This window comes from Poeciliopsis prolifica, unplaced genomic scaffold, assembly GCF_027474105.1.
Source record: "Poeciliopsis prolifica strain line A6 unplaced genomic scaffold, Auburn_PproV2 SCAFFOLD004, whole genome shotgun sequence".
NCBI classification, from domain to species: Eukaryota; Metazoa; Chordata; class Actinopteri; order Cyprinodontiformes; family Poeciliidae; genus Poeciliopsis; species Poeciliopsis prolifica.
This window is the reverse complement of record NW_026562379.1, coordinates 11,456,844-11,481,350: the sequence shown is the minus strand read 5'-3', so window position 1 is coordinate 11,481,350 and position 24,507 is coordinate 11,456,844. Positions and strand designations below refer to the sequence as shown.

The 24,507-nt window shown below is 37.2% G+C and overlaps 2 protein-coding genes across 2 annotated transcripts; both read right to left on the bottom strand.

The window, feature by feature from the left end:
- Nucleotides 1–2: 2 nt before the first annotated feature.
- On the bottom strand, nt 3–8,934 carry serpine2 (serpin peptidase inhibitor, clade E (nexin, plasminogen activator inhibitor type 1), member 2). The gene is made up of 9 exons (XM_055027765.1): nt 8,761–8,934; nt 6,307–6,585; nt 5,974–6,201; nt 4,307–4,504; nt 1,497–1,692; nt 1,314–1,411; nt 843–929; nt 652–735; nt 3–558 (listed from the first exon to the last, which is right to left on the bottom strand). Exons 2-9 carry the CDS (start codon nt 6,566–6,568, stop codon nt 521–523), a joined length of 1,191 nt encoding a protein of 396 aa, XP_054883740.1. The 5' UTR covers nt 6,569–6,585; nt 8,761–8,934; the 3' UTR covers nt 3–520.
- Nucleotides 8,935–10,995: 2,061 nt separating this feature from the next.
- prss16 (serine protease 16) lies at nt 10,996–24,461 on the bottom strand. Its single transcript, XM_055027763.1, has 9 exons — nt 24,198–24,461; nt 23,231–23,412; nt 21,888–22,120; nt 20,265–20,400; nt 17,987–18,101; nt 14,416–14,617; nt 13,204–13,294; nt 12,203–12,405; nt 10,996–11,322 (listed from the first exon to the last, which is right to left on the bottom strand). Exons 1-9 carry the CDS (start codon nt 24,408–24,410, stop codon nt 11,216–11,218), a joined length of 1,482 nt encoding a protein of 493 aa, XP_054883738.1. The 5' UTR covers nt 24,411–24,461; the 3' UTR covers nt 10,996–11,215.
- Between the last annotated feature and the right edge of the window lie 46 nt (nt 24,462–24,507).

Below are 24,507 nucleotides of genomic sequence, written 5' to 3'. Positions count from 1 at the left end.
ACTGACGTTATAAATTTATGCAGTTTAATTTTGTTTCCACATGTGAAGGAACAGAAGATCTTCTCGGTAAGGAGAAAATAACTTAAAAAGGGCAATAATGCACTCTTTAAGTCTTGATGATATCACTGTAACAAAAGAGGGAAACAGGCAAACCAGAGTTACATGACTAGAGATAGAAAAGTTTAAACTGAAACAAAGACACCATAAATAAAAAGATCGTCATACTCCAGAGTTAAGAAATTACATGTGACATTTAAAGTCATTTAAAAAAGGGATAAAGCCAAAAAAGTACACCACAAAATTAAAACAGCAGGAAAACTTAGACTGCAAAAACATGTTGGAATGCATGTTATGTGTTGCAGAAAAATCAACATAAAAAGCAATATTTAAGACAAATGTATGCCCACATTGTTCATAAGTCAACAACCACAGCACATCTGTGTGCTTGTGTGTTCATGCATGACAGTGTGTAAGCATATCAGGTGCTGCTAGATGAGCTAACAGGAACTGAAGGTGGGCTTCATGGTTTGTTGATCTGACCCATAAACAGGATGGTTCCTGGAAACAGAAATAGACAGTTCACAAATATTAGATACTGCCAATGCAATTCTAAAATGAACTCATCTATGATTCGCGAATAAAACTGCAAACCTGTTGGGTTATGTCTGATGAGGAACAGGAAAGGTCTGTCCACAGTCACCCAAGAGGGAGAGGAGCGAGCCATGAAGATAGCAGCTTAACACACACAACAACTCAGGTTAGTGCGGCGTTTAAACCAGTACTGGGTGTAAACCACACAGATTTATGTCTGGTCAGAAAAAACACCAATCAGGTATACTTACTGGTGGAAGATGCTGCCTTCGTCCCTTCTTCATTTACAATGATTTTGGATTTCTGCAGAGCCTTGGATACGTATACTGGCTTGGTACCTGGGAGCACAACAGCAGTTCATCTTACCTCAAAATAATGACTTCCTGTAAAACAATTACTTCAAGCCACAAGAACAAAAGTTTCCACCTCTCTTTTTTGTAAAAAAAAAAACAAAAAAACAAAAACAAAAAAAACCCAACAACTTAAAGGGCAGATCTGCCTATACCACCACATGATGGCACTAGAACCTTTCATTTCCCGAGGCCTACCCTGATTCAGTTTTCACACTGAGCAGTGAAACTATGTCAACTTCTTACTGGCTCTCCACAGTGATTAGGCAACATTTCTCCTCAGGTTTTTACACTTACTCATACCTAAATGAACCTGCTTCAAACACATTCATCCTACTAGTGTGTATGCGTCACTGTCAGGCTTTCACTCACTGAGGTGTGTGAAGTCGGCTGCATACTGACTGAACATGTCTGCGATTCCCAATGCAGAGAGAGGAGCTTTCAAGTCTACCTCTGCATCTGCCGAAAACCTACAAGCAAACAGAACCATGCAGTTGTTGTTCATGTCACCAAAAGCCACAGTTACAGGTGCGTTTGTTTACGTTTCAGACTTACTTTGGAATGAGTATGCGGACTTTCCTCATGTGCATGAGCTTGACCCAGCTCTGCACAGTGGCTGTGTTGATGTGTGGAATGACGCTGGACAGAGGCGTGTTATCGTTGGGGACGGCGATCAGCATGCTGATGGTGTTGCCACGGTAAGGCAGCTCAATCACTTGGTATTTGATCCCCTGAGGAGTGGCGGCCATGCCTAAGAACATAAGAAGGTTTAGAAGTTAGCTTGTGAAGAGATTACAAAAAACAAACAGAATACTAGTTTATTATACTTAATATAAAGCTTTCTCCAGTCGAATATTAGCAATTAAAAGGAAGGGAACTAAATTATCAAGAGCAATTATCTCACGCTTTACATCTGCATTGATTTAGCACCCTAAAAAGATTTTTGCAGGTAAAATTAGAGGGGGTTGAGGGGAAAAATCTGTGGAATCCGTAAATTAGACGGAGGAACCTGAAAAAAGATCCAAAATTAACTTGGCGGCATAGATCCCAGCAAAGTTACACTGGGGGACTAAAAAGAGGGAATGATGTGGAAGAACAGACTCTTTTCACAAGAGGCCGGCTTTAAAAAGCCTTGAAGAGGTAATCAAGATTTGAATCAGCAAGGATGCCACTAAAATATCCAGGGAAAATTTCAACCTTTTGCTTTAATTTTCTTATTTTTATGCTCAAACGGGCATTAATTTGTCAACGAAAAATAACTCACTGGTGGGCCAGTAGAAGACCAAAGACTGTCTGGCTTTTACCACAGCACAGATCGATTAATCTTTAATCAATCAATTGAGAGAGTTCCGGCATAGAATCTCTTCAAAAAACACAAACAACAACAAAAAAAACAATTTAACCAGAAAGAATGGACCAACATACATCTGCCAGAAACTAAAATGGGTCTGGATCAAAATTACATCCTCACTGACTTCTAAAATCAAGTTTGATCATTTAATTCCTTTTTACTTCCATTTCATAAATTGATCTTAATGCCAAAAAATTGCTCAATTATTTTTTTTTAATATGTAATCTCTTGAAATCTCCAATTTAATTTTGTCTTGTGCATTTTCTCTTCTGTTTGCTGTAGCACTTGATTTTTATCTTGAAAGGTGCTAAAAAAAGTTTTACTTGTGGAGGACAAATGGTCATAAAAAGACACATATCTAAGAAGCATCAAAAATGTTTATTGTTAGAAATAAAGTCGTCAAAAAATAAATAAATAAAGGGAACAAAGAGGAGTGAGGAAAAAATGTGAATCAATTTAATATACTGAACTTGCAAAATTTCCCAGTGTCAGGAAGCTTTATCTGTTTCCATTAATTTTGGTTCCGACTCCCATTCCAGCCAGCTTTGGGATTATACATCCTACATACATCATCATCCTAGCTGCTATAAAAATGGGAGCTCTGATTGTCCAGCAGAGAATTGCATCCATCAGTGTTCTTGTGAAAATTGACTTTTTCAACTTTAAAACCTCCGCTTCAACAAACGCCACAAGGTTACCTAAAATATGCAAGTAGTGAGTTTTCTCACTTACAGGATCAGCTTAAAAGTTCAGAAATTGAAAAGAAATCAGCATCTGATTTATTGTGTTCATTTGACAAACTACAGCAGGTCAACAAATTAACCCAGGTGTTAGTGCTATTGAAGTTAAACTTCCAGTTTTGCTCCAACTGATTTTCTGAATTCTGCTAAAGTCCTGCACTCCTCACTTTTTAAACCATATTCACGATTATAGAATAGGAATTATATTTCTACTGTGAACTAGGCTAATAAGAGATTCCAATGATTTATGATGAGAATAACAATTTACATTTTAAATACTTGAACTTTATGACTTAGAAAACCACCAAGAGCTGGGAAATGTATCCATACAGTGCTTAGAGATTTTTTTTTAAATATAAATGTCAGGATCTCAAGCAACAAAAATTAAAAGGATATATTAATTTGGGCGTAAAAGGGCATTAAAATCTCAACACTAGCTTGCTTTTGCCACAAGCTCAGATTTATTAGTCAAAACTGCAAACTTTTTTTTTAATGAGGTTCTAATATTATAAAAGCAGATATAAATAGCTAGGAAATAAACTGTCTTTTGTGTCCTCTTTTTAATTGGATAAACTACGCTTTCCTTCGACTTCATAGTTTTTGACAATCCATAAAAACAAATGCTGATAAAATATTTGGTGTTGTAAAGACTCCGGTGTTCTGGGGACCTCTCTAAAAGTGCTGAATGTTGTATCTACAGCAGAAATGAGGGAATCTTGTGCTTTACAAATGAACATGGCCTCAGTTTATTACAGTGGCTGGATGAGAATCTATCCCCCGCACTCACTGTGTCACCACAGCTCTGACATGTCTAAATATAGCTGACTGACTCGTGCATCATTGCATTTCACACATAACTAAAAACATCCTGTGCATGCGACACGTCTTGGCCTGCAGTTCTTTACAACACACCACAATCTGGAATCACATCCTGACTGGCATTCCACCAAAAGAATAATATTAATGTAGTAAAACATAATTAAATAAATCTGAAGTGAACATTTATACTTGCAAGGTGTCTGATCAGGCTTCAAAAATAAAAGGGCACTTTTTTCTCACTCCAAGTTGAGATCAACAAAATAATTTAATGTTTCAATTAATCTGATTAATCATGATAAATTTTTGAAACAAAGCTAGGAACTGATTAATTGTTAACGGGAATATAGAGACTTTTTACAAAAATATATAAATAAATAAATTTGGCACATTCACGGTGTGTTTGCATGTCATCCTCTCATAATGAACTCCAGCTGCTTCTGAGCATGCTCACTCACCTAAGTTAAAGATGGACAGCTGGGACATCATTGGAACTTTGTATACATTTCCATCACCGCCAGTGAAAGGCCCCATCTTAGTGTTGTTGGGCTGGAAACCCGACTTCCACGAGCCTTTGAAGTAGATCGAGTTGAGCGCGACCAGACGGGTCAGAGTTGAATCCAGCATGTCTGGTTTGATCAAGTTGGTGATGTGGCCTGCCCAAATACACAATGGTAATCAACAAAGTTTGACTAATAAAAGAAGAAAAAAAAGCACTGTTTTGTATTAAACTCATGTTGGAAGAGGAAGTGATACTGCAGACTCATCGGACAAAAGGTTTGCTGAGTAGTTTATGAATAATAGTCCAGAGATGATGAATGTTGATAAATGAAGGCAGAACAATAAGAGGCATGAGTGTTACTTGAAAGACTCTTAATGTTGAAATGTTAGATCAGTACTGTTAAAAACTAGTGTTGTAACAACCAGCCTTTCTAGACAGGAAATACAAAAAATTGGGTTCAAAGGAATTAAACTTCAGCAATATTTTACTAAACATCCTGTTTTGTCTTGTTTTTTTCTGTTTTGCTTTTCACAAAAAAGGTTTCCTAAATCACACACTGTGTATTAAAGAATGCAAATTCCAAAATGTGTTTGAGAATCTCTGTGCTTTTTCTGCTCGAGACAGAAAAAGCACAAATGTAAAAGGCAGGATTCAAACTGCTTTGAGGGCTAACAGCCTCCACATATGGACTACTAAACTGCAGCAGAGGTCTGAAACATAGAATCATCCAGTTCAGGTTTGATTGGTCTAAAGATTTTAGATCTTGAAACAGAGATCATCAACAACTGTGTTAAAGGATATTCACCAGCTTTTTAAAAAGATAACTAACATTAGCAGAAGAGCTATGATGGTAACACTTATCAAAGTGTTTAAACATCAATTAAATCTGATTTGTTATTGCACCTTCTTTAAACCACAAATAATGTGTTGCCATTATGATTTAACATCAATAGTGGGTTCTTGGATTATTTTATAATCCAATATTAGTAGGCAGCTCAGTAATATTAGTAGACCATGTCAACACCACAGAACAATTGGTGAACTACTTTCCTTCTCATTTCAAAATAAGAGTCTTAAACAGAAAAGGGTGCCACCCCTACAGGAAACTAAGGCTGAAATGATTAATCAATTCATCCTGATGAATTGATTGGAATAATCTGCAACTAATTTAGTAATTGAACAATTATAAACTTAAAAAAAAAAAAAGTGTATTTGCTGAAAGAACACATTCACGGCAGCAAATAAGCCTAAACTGTAAAAGTTTTGCATTTCAGAAATAAAAATCTGTGCAATAATGTTCTACCCAAAACTCCAAGTAGCCTCACCTGTTTTGTTTATTTGCATATTTTAATGTATTTATAAAAATTTTTTAAAAAATTTTAATAAAAAAAAAAATTAGAACAGCAATACTTTTTTATAAGATTTGTCAATTCATCCACAGAATAATGCATACATTACTAAAATAATAATTAATTGCTGTCCTAAAGAAAAACCTTACTCTAACAGAAGACATTGTAATGCATTAAAACTGCCAATTCTACTTATATCCGTAACACAAAGCAACACATCTTAATCAGTCGTCTTCAAAAGAAATGTGAGGACTGTACCACGTATGACTCCTACCTTTGGTCTTATTGCTGACCCATTGATTAATATAATCAGCTGCTGCAGTGGGGTTGCTGAAGTCCAGGTTCCGGCTCTCACACTGGAAGTTTGCTTTATTGGTTGCCATAAAGGTCTTCTCCATTGGAAAACCGTTCTGGCTGAACATGGCATTGGCAATTTGCACAAGGTCCTGGTTTGACTTGGAGGTCAGGTTTTTGTGCAGCTTCTTCAACATCTTATAAGGACCTGTGTACAACAAGTGTATTTAATCTTTGGATTGATGTTAAATAATAGTGATTTCAGATCATAAAGGCCTCAACACCAAATTCCTCTGTCTAAAACCCTCCTTACCATTTTTCTTGTAACGCAGTGCACTGATTATTTGCTTCCTCGTTTTCCCCTGGGCTCCAGGCAGCAGCATGCCGAGGATTGAAGCCACTCCATGGGGTGAAAGCACCACGTTCTCGAGAGGCTTTGAGCGGACTACTTGCTGGAACACCTGTATGCCCAGATCGGAGCCGCGTTCGCCGTACGAGGGGGCTGCTGACAGCACGCCCTTATGGGCGCAAAGGGTCACCAGTGCATACAGGCAAAGTAAGGAGACACACTTCATTTTGACCTCTGGAGCACCTTGAAGGACAGAAATAAAAGCAATGAATGAGGTTTTTGATTATGCTGTTCCCCATAGAAGAAATTTCTCAAACTCTATATGGTCACCCATTCCTTTTACATATCTCTGGTTTTCTTGGCAATAGTTAATTATCACATGCGCTCCTCGTCGTCCTTTGAGCAAAACCTTTTACTTAGCACAGCTGAATCAGAGTGATGACAACAGACCTGCACTAAAAGGTTTTTTTTGTTTGTTTTACTAGGCTATACTAAATCTTTAGGGCCATCTTAGGAAACTTGTTTCAGCCTGCTCCACTGATTTAAGCAAAGTAAATATGGTCACAAGAGCCAGACTTAATGCCTGCCGGTGATGAGTAATGGAAGGACCCTCAGCTTTACTGCAAACATTGCTGCTTGTCTTGTGTAACACCCACATGCAACAACATGCTTGGTTTGTTTGCCTTTTAGATGATATCTTTCCTCTAGGAAAAACTAAATGATGCCCCCTTAAGTGAATGCCTTTAATGGGAAACTGAAGAACAAGGTCAGCCCCAAAAGTAATAAAAATGCCCAGAGTTTCCAACTGAAGCAGTTTGTTTTCCAATAGTTTTTCTAAGAGACTCACTAGATATGATATTTTCAAGTTATATTTACCAGGTCACATGGTGACTGGTCTGCTTCATCACGAAAAACCTATTGCATCATGGTCAGTTTGAGGTACCAAGACTTCTTACGCAATTTTTTACACTCTCTCCAACATGTTAGATACTAAAAATCTGATCATTTCCCATTTAGTAAATCTGAATGGGAAAGTGAAGCAAATTAAGATATGGCAGCTGGTTATTTAGTCTGCTACAACATGTGAAATGAAAAGCAAACACATTACACCTAAAGTTGTTTCATTTAACTCTTTTGAAGAGTTAAATTGTGTCTCATGAAATATGCAGGATTTAGAAATTATGTCAATCTTTTATAAATTAAGAGTCTACTTAGTCTAAAGGGAAAACTATAATAACCAATAAAGAAAAGGCTAAAGACGCTTTAAAAAACACCATCTGTCATTATTTTCTCTTTTTAGGATAAGGGAATTCTGTTTCCATCCAGTCACTTAACACCTTCTACTTTCACAGTGTGACATCACCTCTGCTCCCAGTATAAATAATGACTAATTGTAGAAAGACTTTTCATAAGACTCATACACAGCTACAGTACATTATTGAATGTTTTAATAATCTAAGCCTCATAAAACAGATCAATTTCCACTGAAATATCTCGGACTACAGTCATTTAATCAATCATGTAGAAAAATGAAGATGTTGTAAGATGGCGAACATTTTGTATTTTGAGGTGTTAAAAAAATTATGAAGATGCAAGTCATTTTATTAAGGAGTAAAGAAAATACGTTGTGACTAGCTGAGTTATACTTTTAGATTCAGAGCTGGAGAGATTGTTCTTAAGAGTTTGTAAAGAACCCTTTTATTTTTTTAAGACATTCATGTTTTCCAACCATGAAACAATACTTCAAAGTTCTTAAAGAGAAATTACAGTTAGTTAAACTTTGTATCAACGTGTCAGATCTTTAGAGATTTGTGGTTGGGGGCAAAGAAAAAATACCAGATTAGCACCAATTTAGAAAATACTAAAACATGTATATGATCAATCACAGACATTTTATGAGAGCAGTTATGTGTGAAGCTCTGACAGGGAAGTTATCTGGAAGAAGTGGGAACCCAAATTAATTGCTGCTCAGGGCCCTATAAAAGCTGGGACCGACCCTGCTAATTTCTCAGAAAACTTGGGTTTGCTCCAGTAAATTACAAAGGCCAACAGCTTCCCCTGACCATCCTTCAAGCCATTAATTAAAACAATGCGTGAAAACAGCAGGGGGGTCGAAGAAGCTCCTCAAGAGGTGGAGCACACTTTCTCTTTGAACAATAACAATTCAAGTCACGTCTATAGGCAACTGTTTACTTTAACAACAACAAAAGACGTTTGTGGGTTAGTGTTAAAACACATGGCTGCTCGATGCAAAACGCAGACTGAAATCATAGAAAAATTGGCACATTAAAAGTCGAGGGAAAAAAAAGAAGTTAACTTTATACGCTCACTTTAGCTTAAGCAACAGTTTTAAAGGCACATGACATTTTCCTTAACCTTTACATTTCCAAGACAAAGTTTACAAACGGTTCTGCTTACCTTTTGTATGACGTTTTTCTTCTTCGACTTATCGCCCAGGTGATACTGCAACCCTATATTGGTCCGTTACGAACTTAAGTCCAATCGAGAAACGACGGTTTCTCGAGCGTAATATAACGTGAGAAACAACGTGTGTTTACTCCCGCTAACCTGAGCACAACTGAGCTCACAACTGCTTTGAAAGAGGAATTTATTGGACCGAGCTCCGCCTCTCTGATCAAGCAGCGGAGCACCGAGTGGGAGCGGCGCTCTCTCTGATGGCGTCAAACGCAGTTATATTACAACTACTTCCGCGAGGCCTCCAAAATAAAAGCACATTCATACTGCGTTTCATGGAAATGAAATGTTCGGGTCCCAAGTAAGAAAAGTCACCCGCATAATCGTTTCAGAAGAAGAAACGGTATGATGAAGACCACGAATTAAACCAGTTAAATCAGGGATATACTTGTGGAGAAAAGTTAGGTTACAAAACAATACACAAAGCTGAACATCTAACAAAGACCTCCTTACTCTTGCTGATGTAACGTGGTCACACTGAGCCACTCTTAAAAAACCTGAAAGGCACTTTATTTCATCTTTCAATTTTATAAATACCTTGATCATCCGTCAGTCTATTTGCAAGCAGGCCTGAGTAAAGTCCACACCCAGACCACCAGTATCTGAAAACTCTGTTATTCACCTGATTGGTAAAATGACACAGATCCAGTATTTGTGTCATCTTGTATTCACTTTTAAACTTTTGTTGTCAGTGAGCATAAAACAGATTTCAAGAGTGCAAAGTAACTTTTCTTGGCTGAGCAGGAATGTGCTTTAAACATAACTCTTCTGCAGCAACTCTGATTCCACGGGTAAGAAAGCTAAGAATCCAATTTTACAGCATGAGGCACCAATAAAGGGGCTTATTCGTAGCCCAAAAAATGTTGAGCTAAACTTTATGTCTGGCTGGGTGGAATTAAAAACAAACAATGCAGAGCAGAGTTGGGTCAGTAAGTCTGTGTTTTGGATAAATCTCAGGAGACAGCCAGAACAAACAATAAACATGTCCTGTATGATAATCATTTCTTACTAGGCTTTCACAATGTCCTATTTGAAACAATGAGGCAAAGGCAAAAAATAGGGAACAGTGCATACCGATCCAGTCTTTGCAACAGTTCATGGTCCTGATGGCAAGAGAACACTTCTAATGAGCAGGAAAGAAAAGAAACACTCTTAATAATCAGAAAACACAGTCTTTTTCTTGTTTTGCAGAAAATGAAAACCCACAATTCAGTGTCTCTGAAAATTTACATACTGTGACAAACGTCATCAATGGAAACTCTTGATGTCTCACCCTAATCAGCAAATTAACTCAAAACACCTGCAAAGATTTCATGAGCCTTTAAACAGTCTCTCATTTGAGGTCAATCGGTTAGAGATTCATGGGTAAAGACTGCTGATAGGACGCCCTTCACACGGAGAGTAAACCACACAAGGTAATTGCTGAAGAAGCTGGTTGTTCTCAGAGTTCTGCAAACAAAAATATTAACAGAAAATTGGGTGGAAGAAAAAAAAAAAGAATGGTAGCAAAATATTCACCAGCGAAAGAAAGAAGCACAGCCTTAAAATAACTGTCAGGCAAAATACAATCCAGAAGAACCAATAAATTAGACATTTGTTAGTCTAATGCAACATTTGGTTCTCAGACACTAATTCTGGGGTTTTCTTTACCTGTAAGAATTATTAAAATGGCAAAAAGTAAAAGCTTGACATGTTTTACTCTGTTTAATGAATCTATAAAGTTACTGTTTTGCTTTCTGAGATGACTGGCAAGAAATATTGCACCTTTACACAATATTCAAATTTTTTGACATCTACTAGAGCATGCTGGTTGGACACGTATCCCCGTCAAACACAAGGACTGAGTCGGGTCCCAACTGCAAAATGCTGCCTCTGCTTCCCTTCTTCATGTTGCAAGATGAGTGAGCAAACAAAGGATGAGTTAGCATTGATTATTTTTGATCAACTTTGTGATATGGCGTTCAGTAGTTTCAATTATATTGAGATGGTACAACAGTGTGATCAGTTATACTGGCACGACTGTTTTTTTTTTTTTTTTGGAAACATCTTTTCAGTTATGTCTTCGCGATAAATTCAATTTACCAAAACAGAGCAACAACTTTTTTGTCCCTTACCAGGGGGTTATCAGACTGCTAAACAGCATGCATTTCTTCTACAGTATCAAACAATACACTGGACTGAGAGCTAAAAATCCTTCAAATTTAATATTAATATTAAAAAACATGATTTAAAAATTTTAATACATTAAAAACAGGAACTTCTCAAATCAAACTTGTGCAAAGTTGCATTACAGGCTTTAAGGAGCTGACAATTTGGCAGTACAGTAAAAAATCAAGTTTGAATTTCAGAAATCAGAAGTGATGCGTTTGCTTTGTAAAGCAGAAGGAGCCTCCAATCACTACTTCAACCACTGCTGGAGGAGCAGAAAGACATGATCCCGAGCCTCAGATAGCTGGGGAAGATCTTGGCTCCTTGCTGGGTACATGTTGGCACAGTGAGCAGTCCCTGCATGAAGGGAAAAACATGACCATTAATGGCACTGCAGAGAAAAATTAATGGCACTGCAGAGAAAAACTTCAGGTGCAAAATTGAGACAGTTACCAAAAACATTTAGACAATATTTATTCGTCTGCTGAGTTACTGGCTTTTACAGTCTTTAATGATTCATAGATCAGTTCTGGGACGGGTAAACACAGAACATTTCTTTAAACATTAAGAAGGAACTGAAAAGAAATGGGAAAGCAGAAAGCATCTTAGCTTTAAGGGACTTTCAAAGAGCTTGGGGAGGCTGCTGCATAAAAGGCTTTTTAAAATAAGAACAGAAAAAAAAGCAAAATTTGTCTTCTTTAAAGAAAAGTATATACTTTGGCTTGGAAAAGTCTTAATCCCATTAGACTATTTCACATTTTGCATACGTTATTTTATTTAGAGTCGAGAGGACAGACCAACACAATGCAGCACGTAATACTAAAGTGAGAGTATCATTTTAACAAGCAGCAAAGAGATGAAGGAAAAAAAATGAAATCCATGTTTTATGTCATCTTAAGGGTATATTTTTACAGAGAAAATTATAGCTCATATTCCAGATTCCTTCCCCTTTATATTGTGGAACTTGAATCACAAATTAACTATACAAGTGCTGCTTTATACACACATAAAAAATGCAAAGCACACAGGGACTTAAATAATGTCCCGTCCCTTAGTTACGGAGAGTTTCATTGTTTTATTCTACACTGGATATTAATGGAATCACTGACACTTCTTCTGATGCTAATGCGACTACAGACCTCAGACTCATTTTTTCCCTTAAGCTCATAAAATTTAATAAATCAGAGTGATCAGTCATTATACCAACATGGTAGCCGATTCAGGTGCATTTCCTCACCTTTAATGAAGACAGCAGGGAGCTCAGCTGTGATGTCCGCAGTGATCCCCAAAGCATGCCATGGGTCGATGGACCCATTGGGGAACACTATTCTGCTGGACTGGATGTCGTAGCCGCCGTAATACTCATTGGTCTGGGCGACGGCCTCTCCCACCTCCTCACCACTAATGTTGTAGAAGCTTGCACACTGTTTCACCTGATAACTGGATTCAAACAAGAGAAACAGATCCTGCATCTGGGAAACTATCTGAAACTGTGTTTTTTGTAAGAGTTTTATATGACAGACCAACACTAAGTGGTTCATAATTGTGAGGTGAAAGGAAAAGGATATGCTTTACAATGTTTTAAGCAAGACTTGAGACTTGGGGAAAGGTTCTCCATTTAGAAACAACAGTGTAATCTTATGTATTAGAATACCTTTGTTAAAGTCCAGGCCATTTGAAAATTCAAGTTCACATATTAAATCGTAACATGACCAAGTCCATACCTACAAAAACTAAAAACACTACACAATAAAAGTCTAAAAGTATATTTAGAGAATATAAAACCATGGCACACTCCCCATTCAATCTTTCTGAGCTTGCCTTATCAAAAAAATTGTTTAATATTGTTAGCTCCATTAAAGGTATTTCCATAATATATTGACTGAAGAGATTGAATGCAAATATGTTGGTAGATGCATTCTGCATGTTTAGTCTGGTGAAAAACATTAAGAAAACTGTATTGTTTCCCTTCTATGTCAAACATATGCTCCACTTCATGTTTTTCCTGCTGTCATATAAAATATTGTGCTTCAACATGTGTAGATCCAATGTGTGCAAGTGATATGAATGCTTTTGCCAAGCACTGTAAACAATGCAGCATCTTTTCAAAGGCAGAAAGGAATACATTAAACAGTGCATGATGTATAACTAATAAAAGGTGATTGGGTGAGCAGGTGCACTGTACTGAATCATAATTATGAACCTATTAGGCATAGAGACAATGTGTGCTGCACTCACTCCAGAGGAAAGCCGGTGAATGGCTGGTTCGGTGAATCCGTGCTCTGGTAGAATCCAAATTCACTGCAGGTCTGATAGACCCACTGTCTCCCTGACAACACATATGCATAAAAAATTTAATCACTGCTGCATATTAACTTAGTTCTGCGAAACAGAGGCAGAAACAACAAAGAGAGCAGGCGGACCGAAGCTTAGCTTTAATGGCTATTCAAAAAAAAAACAACAACAATGTCCTTTTAGTCATCCAGCTTTAATGAAGAGAGGAAGGAGCTCAGATGAAGTTGAAAGGGTGGCTGAGGAAGTTATGTGGCTGGATCACAATGGCCTTCTGGGAAGATGGTTTATTTTTCTAACAATCTGTCCAACTTACAAAGCAAAGTTGAGGCCAATAACTTCCAATAACATACTGAAAAATATTCCAGATTAAGCCTGTCCACAAACATGGATTTATAGTGTTCTAAAATTTCATTTTCAAGACAGATTCCTGTTTTAAGACAAAGATGCTGACCTAAATGTTGTCCATGAATTTATTTAGAGGTTTTTCCATGGTAAAGAAATCCCATTTTAGGTTTCCTGCTTTGGAACAACAAACCTTGTTGTCTTATTTAGACATTTCCTAAAAACAGACTTTCAGCTACACCCAAATCTTGGTTCACTAAATGACTAAAACCACATCCTAACAAGTCATGTCTCAAGTAAGGCTCTTACAACTTCTTTTGGCTGTTGGTGGAAAGTTTTACCATAATATTGTAGTTGTGTACAAAACACACGCATCCTGTATAAAATAGTGTTTATCCTGGCATTTGTTGTTTAAAAATGCACGTTCTAAGTAGCCATACCCTCTGTTTACATTTTGACAACCAACTATCACATCTCACACATCCTGAGAGCAAAGCTCAGTCTTTTTGCCTCCATGTGAAGTATAATGTGTGAAGGAAAACTAACGCCATCTATACTGTAGCACATGGCGGTGGCAGCATCATGCTGGAGAAGGAAGATGGATAATAATAAAAAGTAAAATACAGATTAAAACAGAAAGGAAAAAAACATGAATTCCCTTTTCACGTCCTATTTTGTGTTTATTTCGCATAAAATTAAAATAAAACACATCAAAGTTGGTTGTTTTAATGTGAAACAATGTAGACAATTTTAATAAGTATAAATACTTGTTAAAGGCAACAAATCTAAATTACGCAAACCGGATGCACCCACCTCCCCCTGCGGCCGGTCCATCCCAGGACATATTCGTCATGTCTCTGACATAGTTACTGAAGCTGACGTCCAGGCATTTCACAGAGAACGTGTCCATCATGAGGCGGGCCACAGCAACGTAGCGGGTGTAAGGATCTCCCAATGAGGTGTCACTCATCACGTCACACAGCACCTTGATGGTTATGTTGGTGCCCAAAGCCCCCTGTAGTAAGAAAAAGTATGTCATTTATTTGGTGCTGAGGCTGTACATGTTATAAAAGGACATGGTGAGGCAAAATAATCTTGTGTCTGAATACGCAGAGATCAGTAAAGATTGTAGCTGATGAGCCACCACTACAGGAGTATTTTCAAACATACGGCCTTAGCTCACTCAGTGCTTTTATCTTCACATCACTACTCAATTTTCATGTGAATCTGGTAGAGCAATTCAAGAACAGACATTTTGTCTACATAGTTTCTGGAGACTCCAGTTCCTTGTAGGAGTAAAGCTAACTACAGACATCCTCGTCATGTCTTTGTGAGCTTGTACGTTTCTAATGGATGAAAGGGGAAGGAGAACTTGACAAGTTTTTTCTTGCCTAACCAACTGGATGACATGTAGATGGGATTTTTATGACTGTTGTTGCAATTCTCATACATTTCCTGATTTATGATGATTAACACACATCTGCCTGACTTGACTGGCATGTTCTCTTGGTTTTCCCATTTTTAGCAGTGGATAACAGCAACAAGTTACTTTCCAAAGATACATTTTATTAAATAAAAGTTCTTCAATACTTGTTAAATTTTGAAAACCCTAAATCCAAGTGTGGTAGTGTCAAAAAAATAAAGAAATAAGTGAATAAATGAACAAACGGATGAAATTCATTCATTCATACTTAAGTGCAGCAATTTTGGTAGTGTTGATATTTGTTCAAGATATTATTTCCTAACATGGAGTTGGTTGAATAATGTTTTGAAAATGACAAAGATCCTCAAAATAAAGAACAACAACAAAATAAATAATCAATCAGGGAGATTATCCTATAAGATTACTTTCTTTTAAGCCTTTTGTAATATCTTTACCAATGGTAGTAATAAGGGTATTGATGCTGCTAATCAGTGAAATGAGATTCAAGGAGGAACCATGGATGGTCAGCAGAGCACTTCACAACAGGAACCTTGTTTCCTTCTTTTTGTAACATGAACACGCATTAATATTTAAACACCTCCATGACAAAAGCATAGTGGAGCCAGAGTAAAATTTTCTGCATGTGCACACAAACCTGGTCAATAGAGATGGTTTACGTTCAGGTTCTGGCCAATTCTGATCTTATTGTGGTTCTTGAGGAGAATCAAGGACAACTAAAAGCATTTACAATGCCTGTTAGATAAAAAATAAAATAAAATAAAAAGTTGTCGGATTTTTCAATCTGAACCAAAATTCTTCACACAACTATGGCTATTATAATACTTAGGAAATTAATTTAAAGGTTGGGCCCTGTGAAAAGACAGGTATACAATACATATTCATTAATTTTTTAAAATGAAAACAGAAATTGACTATCTTCCTGGAACTGCAGGTTAAAAGTTAAACAGAAAAGCACTTCCTGTTGATTACGACATATTTTCTGCGTCAGAGGTCTATTGTGAAACATTACAAGCCAGCTATTGTGCTATGAGTGTTGAAAAACTATATTGCAAGGAAGAACTAAAACAAAGTTAACAAAAGGAAAAGTCAGCTGTTGGCAGATTCTGGGTAACTATGGCGATCAGCTGTCATAGTGGCCATAATGCTCCTCATAGTGGACATAATGCTCTCTGTCCAGCACTGTGGCAGGGACCGGCCAGGTATACACCCGCCTGAAGCAATGTGTGTCATTTACTCCCAGGTGCCTGGGAAAGTAAACAGTTGGCAGTGATTACAGTAATGCATGTGTGCAAACTGAAAACACTGGAAACTAAAAATGACCAGTGATTCACCCATTATTATCATTCCCTGAGAAAAAGCAGGAAGTGTTGGAGGTTATTCCCAAAGCACACCATTGATAACACTGCTGTTTGGGAGCCAGCAGGCTGATTCTGATGATTAAGTTCCACACATTTCTCAGCGGTACTTAAAACCCGGTAGCTTGCTCTGCACCCGGCCCTTTGTGCTGGAGGGTTGACTCTGGGCTGTGCTTGTTAGCTAGCGACGTGCGCTCTGCAGCCCACTGCTCCTCTCGGTTCTTTTACAAGCGTCTCTTTGGCTTGGGGCGACAGGAAACCAGAGAGACCAAAGAGGCTTTTGTTACTTTTTCACATCAGCTTATTGGTAACCGGACTCACGTCCCGTCAAAGCAGCAGGGGGACAGAGAGGCGATGGAATGGGGAGAAAATGGGGGGGAAGGGATGAAAGAAGTAACCAGGACAAAAAAGGCACTAAGAGAAGAAAAATCATCCTGAATGTTCATTTTTATATGACATAAAAATGTTGGATATGTTTGAGCCGATCGTGTGAAGAGAAATAGTGAGCTGACTATTTAGACTAAAGCTTTCACATTTTACCAAGGCTGCTTTGTTATGGCTAGGTCTTCTCTGTAGACATCATTAACGAGTGCCCCTCCTTCCAATGTCACAGCCTTATAAACAGTCTTAACCTATTCAACTTTTCCACAACAATTATTTAAGTTGCTGAGGGCAAAAAATCTGTAATTCAACAAATTAATACAATGAAAATTTATATTAAGATATGATACATTTTAAAAATTATCCATCAAATTAATGCTTTAAAACTGCACAAAGCTTTGCACAGCATTTCCTTTTCAGTTTATTCAGACATGAAGCTCACAATGATATTAATTTCCGCCTGAGCTCAAGAAATATGTACAGGAGTGTGAAAGAAAACATAGACAGACTTCTGCCAGCCCTGTATCGAAGTGAGAAGACGTTTCATTTGGAGCGCCAAACTTTGGTATCGATGCCACCCAAGTTCCCAACCCCCCAAAAAAACCAGCTTGAAAGTCAGTTCACAAAGAGAGGTTTTATGTGGGGATTTGTCCAGTGAGAAAGTAAGGGAAGGAGCACAGATTGCAGACAGATTGCAACTATGAAGCAAGCTGGGTCTTTTTTACTTTCCACTGTGGTGACTGCTTTTGGTAAAAACGTTCATTCAAAAAATACTCAAAGTAAACATAACACTCAGGCCATTTAAATGATAACTGGATCAAACTCATTTTTCTGGTCATAAAATGAGTTTGATCCAGAAAAAAAGCACTTTGCTTTGGCACACATTCATAATGACTGATAGAGAGTTTAGGGTTAAATGTAAATCAATATGTTGTGGTAGAGGAAGCTGAACTTGAAGCAAAGACTTTCTAACTTTAAGAAAACTATTTCAATCTAGCTGCCCAAATTTCTACCTCTCCTATGACCTGCATATCATTAGAGTAGCAAACTTAAAGGCTATTTATTGGCTAGTTGTGGTATCAGTGCATTAAACATGCTAATTTTTCCCCATTAAAAGAACACAGAGAAAGTCCAACTCAGAAAGATTTAGGTTTCAAACATACATTTGATTTAAACAGGCAGTTTTTTATGTGACCCCTCTCACCTCAAATCCTCTGTTGTCTTCATTATACTGGACCACATCCATGAAGTTGCCAGCCACCGATTCCAGGAAGTAGGCAGAGTCCATCTCTGACTGGATCTGCAGTGTGGAACATAAACTGGTGTGGGAAAAGGAGAGACAAGGAGCAGATGGAAAAAGAAGAGGACAAAAACAATAAAAGTCAATCTCAGAAAAATGGAAATCAAAGAGTGAATAAAACCTGGACTCCTCATTTTTCTAGTTCTACTGCTAAAATCAATTTTGAGTTTAGCCACACACACGTTTGGAAATCCTACTGCAGTGTTTTAATCAAAAGTTTTCTATTTTGTTGGTCTGCAAAAGTTTCCAACTATGACAAAAAAAGGCACACAGGTTTCTTTTTTCTGTAAAAATCTGCATTCAGCCGAGTTTAATGAATGGATGCCAGACTGTTTTATTAGTCTTATTAGACTAATTACGACCCTAATTAATAAGAAATGAAAATGTAAGCAAAACTAAACATGACTAATAAAAACAAATGCTTGTTATAACTAACATTTTTTTTTTCAGAATATCTCACCCTGGGAAAGTGCTATTCATATTAATAGCCTGTAGTTGTGGGCAAGACATCCAGCATTTTTGAATTAGCGTCCACACTAAGACAAAGTGATGGTTCCAAATGGCCCCTGAACCACACTTTGGGTCCAGGGGCCAAATGGCCCCTGAACCCAAATGTCATACCACTTAGCCATTTGGCCCCTGAACCCAAATGAGAACAAAACTAACATTGTTAACATTGTTAACAATGAGAACAAAACTAACATTGTTAACATTGTTAACATTGTTAACATTTTGTTATTGTTTACTGCTTAGGGTTATCTGCCAAAGGCGTCTGTGGACTCAACATCTCTGAAGACAGCTATGTATTGTGAAATTACAACTTTATGCTGTTACATTTAAGCTCCATCTTTTTAATTTCATACCACGAGCTAGCTAAGTGGTATGACAAAAAAAAAAAAACTTTTTTGAGTGTTTATGAGTGCAAAATTATGTCTTGACGCAAATGCTGTGTTCTGCAAGTAACTGTGGACTGGGAACTGGACAGGTTTCCTGACCACTGACCACTGTTGTGACCTTTGTGCGTTACGGTCGACATGACAACATGTCTGCAAGAAACTCAAAGGAGACCAGTTTTCTTTTGTTTCCATGACCATATTAGTTTAGCAGGGCATACCGCATCATTACAGAAGACATTGAGCTCAGCTTGTTCATGGTGTGGTCTGACCTCAGAGTCACGAACACAAACTAACAAACTGTGTTCGTGACTCAGAGTCACGAACACAAACTAAAATGGTTTTAAAATAGCACAGGATACTGTAATTAAAATAGGAAAGAGTAGAAATTTACAAAGAGAAAATGAACTAATGAGGGACTGAGAAAAACTGACAGTAAATGCTGGAGTAATTTGTAGTCTATGAAGAATCGATTACCTAGTATGTCACTAAAATCAGTCTAACTCTACATTAACCCTAGAGAAAAATAGATTAAACTCATCATAAAGGTACTTTTTACCAGGTATGCTAACCTCTTAAGCTAACAGAAAATACCCTGACATATAAATCACAAAGTCTTTTCAATACATCGTGAGTCTTTGAGTTAAAATAAAAAACATAGAAGTAGGAGTCAGAAGAAATGTGTTGATAAAATTAGTTCATAATTATTCAGTGTATATTATTGGTATACAATTTATATTTTTAGCCTATATATGTCAGGTGATGAATATTTTGGGCTTAACTGTACATATTTTTATTTTAGGTTACCCTTAAGAGACACAATGTAAGATCCAGTTGAAATGTTAATTAAACAGACACAGCCTTAATCTGACGTTTACATACGTATAATAAAACACACTACTTTCTTTTCTCAATGCCTAATGTTAAAATCAGACCAAACTTTTTTTTTGTTTCAGTTTAATTAAAATTAACAAAATTGTTTCTATTTGCTAAGTGCCACGATCATGAGCAAAAGAACATGTCTGATATTTTTTTATGAGTTTTTTTTTACTTTTATCTAGCCCAATATTACAAAATCTCTATCTACTTACTTTATTGATCAGTTTTCAATTCAGTACGTGATGACATCAGCAACACTTCACATATCAAAAACAAACTTGATTAAAAGATGAATCTGTTTTGGAACAAGGCCATGAAAGTAGATGAATTTGCACTAGAAATATTTCCGTTTAGGTTTCATGAACTACAAGCAGATGAACATAGAGTTTAAGATTACAAATGTACTGTACTTGAAATCTTTGGTGATGTTTTCAAACATTTTGGGGTCTTTCAGCCGTTCTCCGAGGGTATCTGAAGCCTTTTTCACAAGCACAGGGCAATCTGCATTTTCTGAGGCCAGCGATCGCCACACAACCTCCAAGTACTCTGGAAAAGCGTAAAGGCAGAGAGAAGGCAGAGCTTGACCACAATAATACAGAGCGCCGGCTGTAGTTAAAAAAAGAAAGCTATTTCTGAGGCAAAGCAAAAGCCTCAAGTCATTCTGAAACCAGTTTGTGAACCAAACCCTTTTTAAGCATGAAAGTGTATCTTTAAACAGGTTTCTGTGAGGTGAAAAGTGAAATGATGGGTGAATTCTACAATTTATGAAAGTCAAAAAGCTCAGAGGTGAAACTCCAGATTTATGAATAAACTCCCGACAAATTATTCTTGCTGGGCATATTTCTGAGCAACTCGGTTGGTGCTGTTTTGGGACTAAAATTAAACCTCAGAACATGATGTTCACTGCTCTCGGAGCGTTTCATCTCAGCGTTTCCTTCAGGTCATAGGGACTGAGTCAAATGTGTGCAATAGTGTCTTAAAGATAGCAAGAGCGTGTAGGTGGAAGTGCCTGGAAGTAGGTCTGTTCTGATCTGCAGTCTCAAAGGAAAAACAACAGGCTTAGCCAAACACAAGGCACACACAGATAAAGAGAGGTGCATGGTTTGTCTAGAAGGCTTGCTTGTTGTGCAGCTCAAGCTGAAACTTACACAGAAGTCAAAAACAAACTGACCTGCTTGTTGCCTGAATGAAAACACAAATTTTAAAAATAAAACTCCAAACTGTAAAAATGACATAGCCTATTACACTAACACAAATCAGACTTTGATTTTAATTATTGATTTAGTTTAGTTATTTGCGTCACTAAGTGTTAATTTCTAACAAATAATGAAGATTAGTACTGAAACAATTAATTGGATTAATTATGAATTGATTACTGAAAATACTGAAATATTTGTCAATTAATTTAGAAATTGATCAATCATTAACTGAAGTACACAGACTCAAAAAAGGCAATTTGCTAAGAGAATAACACAATCAGGGCAGTAATAAAGCTCAAATTGTATAAAAATATGTAATACATAATATATAGACATTTTACATTTAAGATTTAAGATTAAAAAAACATTGATATGTTGCACCCAAAACTCCTCAAGTGGCATTGTTCTTGTTCCAAAAGATATCTCTAATTAAGGACTTTTATTGGATTACAAAATATAACAAGTTTATTGTCATGACACTATTTACAATTTTATGGCAAGTGATCTCTCTGCATCACAATAAAATATAGAATAGAATAAAATAGAATAGAATTAAACTTTATTGTCATTCCACTTGTCATAAGTAAATAAGTTTTTAAAACATGGCGTGTGCTGTAGTGTTTAAGTACATATTTATTTTTAAAATAAACTCTAAATCATAAGTTCACTTCACTATCTCCCATAGATTAATCGATCTGAACCAAATTCCAGGAGAAATGAAGAATAATTTCAGTGAGGCATAGAGGCACCAATAAATTTGCCAACCTCAGCAATAAGGCTGGCCTTCAGCGCCTGTATTTATAAGCTTCCCCATCATGTGGCGTCTCCTCCTACCTGGAAAGTTGACAGTGGCAAACACGGGCGCACTCGTGGCAACAGAGGCATGCACCAGGTGAGGATACTTGAGCCTGAACCAAGCAGCGAGAGAACCTGGATACGACCCACCGAACGCCACCCACTTCCTGTTGGTCAGCCCCCGGTTCTCCCCCATCACAGTGCGGAAGTGTGCAAGGTCAGCCAGAGCCTGGCGACTGCTGAGAAAACGCAAGTTGTCTGTGCTGAGGTCCCTAAATGAAGAAAAAGTGTAAAAATTAAAGAACAAATTCACAAACACAAAGTGGAAGTATATGAGCTTAAGAATTCAGACTCAGTTTGAAAGAGCAACAAAAGCAGGTTTAATTTTTTTTTTTTTTTTTTTACTTCTACACAAAATGGTGTATCATTATCAGAGAACTAAATGAATCCAACAATATCTCTGGATGCAGGCGACAGATATAAAAGGCAGCAAGGATGCCTGTGATCTTCAAGCCCTTTTCAGGAGAGCTGCTGCTGCTGCTGCACTGAAAACAGACAATTCTCCAGGGGAGATCTGTCAGACACTCGTAGCTGCTTCAACTACTTCAATACAAATTAAAAAAAGATGCACAAACAAGCCACAGACTTCAATGTCTTTAGTGTGGCAAACAGGAAAATTTGAAATTCCGTTTGGCACAACTGTACAAATCATGGCACACTCAAAAAAAGATATCTGCTATGAAAATGTATGTCGTATATTTTTGCTTTTTTTGCTATACTTAATGTTTCAGAAAAGCAAACAAATTTTAACGTCAGAATAATAATAGCAGGAGTTAAAATAACATGTAGTTTTCTAAATTTTATTAGAGGGAAAATCTTAGAATTTGGCACAGCATGTGCTCCCAGTGGCCTTGATTACTTCTACTGAGTCAAAACCAAAATACACTTTGTACATAGCTGCACAGCAAGGCTAATATAGAGCAGTGCATTTGGCTTAAGTCAAGATAAAAATATAAGATAGTTAAAATTTATTTTGAAGTTAAACTCTAAATTATCTGAAAGTCATCTGAATGTGTATTTACATTACAGTTCCCTGAACTTCAGTCTAGAAGCATGCATCATGGACATCTAAATGCAGGACTACCACCTAGTGGTGGAGTTGATAAAATATTGGTTTCTGCAGCCATCTTTTCTCCAGTTCGGGTGTTTAATTTTGTAAGAAAATGAATCTGATCAAGCTAGTCTATATATAGGCTTTTTTCAGCAAAGTGGATTATATTTCACTTCTGTGTTTGTCTTTTTGAAGCCTAAACTGATTCATGCTGTACCTGGAGAACTCGCACCAACTCAACATCATGCAAATAAATCAGTAACAGACATACGTTGTTGGGTGACTTTTCCCATAGAATCGGTGTTCGAGCATAAAGCAGAGGGCTCCGACTTTCTGAGCGTAGGTGAGCCAGGTGCCTTCCTTCATCCACGCTGGGTTTGCAGGGCCCTCTCCACCAATCATCAGAAACACTGGACCTCCAGGCTTGTAGAAGTCCTCATTTACAAAGTACCTCTGCCAGGGGAAGAGTGGAGAGTGAGAACCTCAACATATGCGCATACTTTTGCAAGCATTGCCTTGCAAAAGTATGTTATTTTCTCACTTTGTCATGTTATAGCTAGGAAGACCAAAAAGAGAACAAAAAGTGTGAAGTCCTTTAATTTTGTTTTCTTCATGTGCATATCATTTGGGCATCATCTTTTTGAACCACATAGAAAATTTAAACTAAGGGCATTAGTTGGCAGCTTAAGTTTTGTTAGTTTATCCTCAACTGACCTCAAATCTTGTGATTTTTTTTTTTAAAGTTACATTTCTATTGTGAACTTTGGTAGGAGAAGGCAAATCTATATTGTTTTCCATATAACTTGCGCAACAGATCTATAACCTGGTGTGCAAGTTTTGTCTGCATTTTAAACATGAAAAATTAATGACAAAAAGAACTGATATTTCGGGGGTGTTTGTTTAGCGAAGTTAAGTTAGTAATTTGGACAGCACTTTTTTTAAAAAACCTTTGAGAGAACTACCTCATGTCCAGATAAAACAAGTTTGCATTGTCTCTTGGCTATTATTCAATGTTGAATATGATTTTAATATTTAAGACATATACATATATATATATATCAAATTAGATATACATTAGAAGCAGCCAAAACCGGAAGTCATCAGGCTTTTTAACCCTGCAATCGGTGCACGACTAAATTAGTCTACTGCAGTTCTGACTGTACAGTGCTGTTGTCTCACCGAAAGTTGAACTCTTGCCTTGTGAAGATCATTTCTGAATAGACAGCAGTTGAACTTACTTGCTTCCAAACTCTGCTGTCTGCACCATTGAAGTGATCCAGTTTCTGGATGAACCACAGCTCTTCAGACATAGCTCCATGGCTGGAATCCTGCACCACATCAAACTTCCTGAAGCCCTTGAACCGACCTTCTCCCACAGCAACAAGGCCGAACAGTGCGAAACTGAGTGCTAATACTTTACAAAGAGGAAAACAGTGCGTTTCAAAAGCCATTGTGGCACAAGCACAATAAAGGAACAAGAATGAAACATGTGACCCATATAAATGAAGTCATATGACAAACACTACAGCTGCTTTATGTACTGTCAAA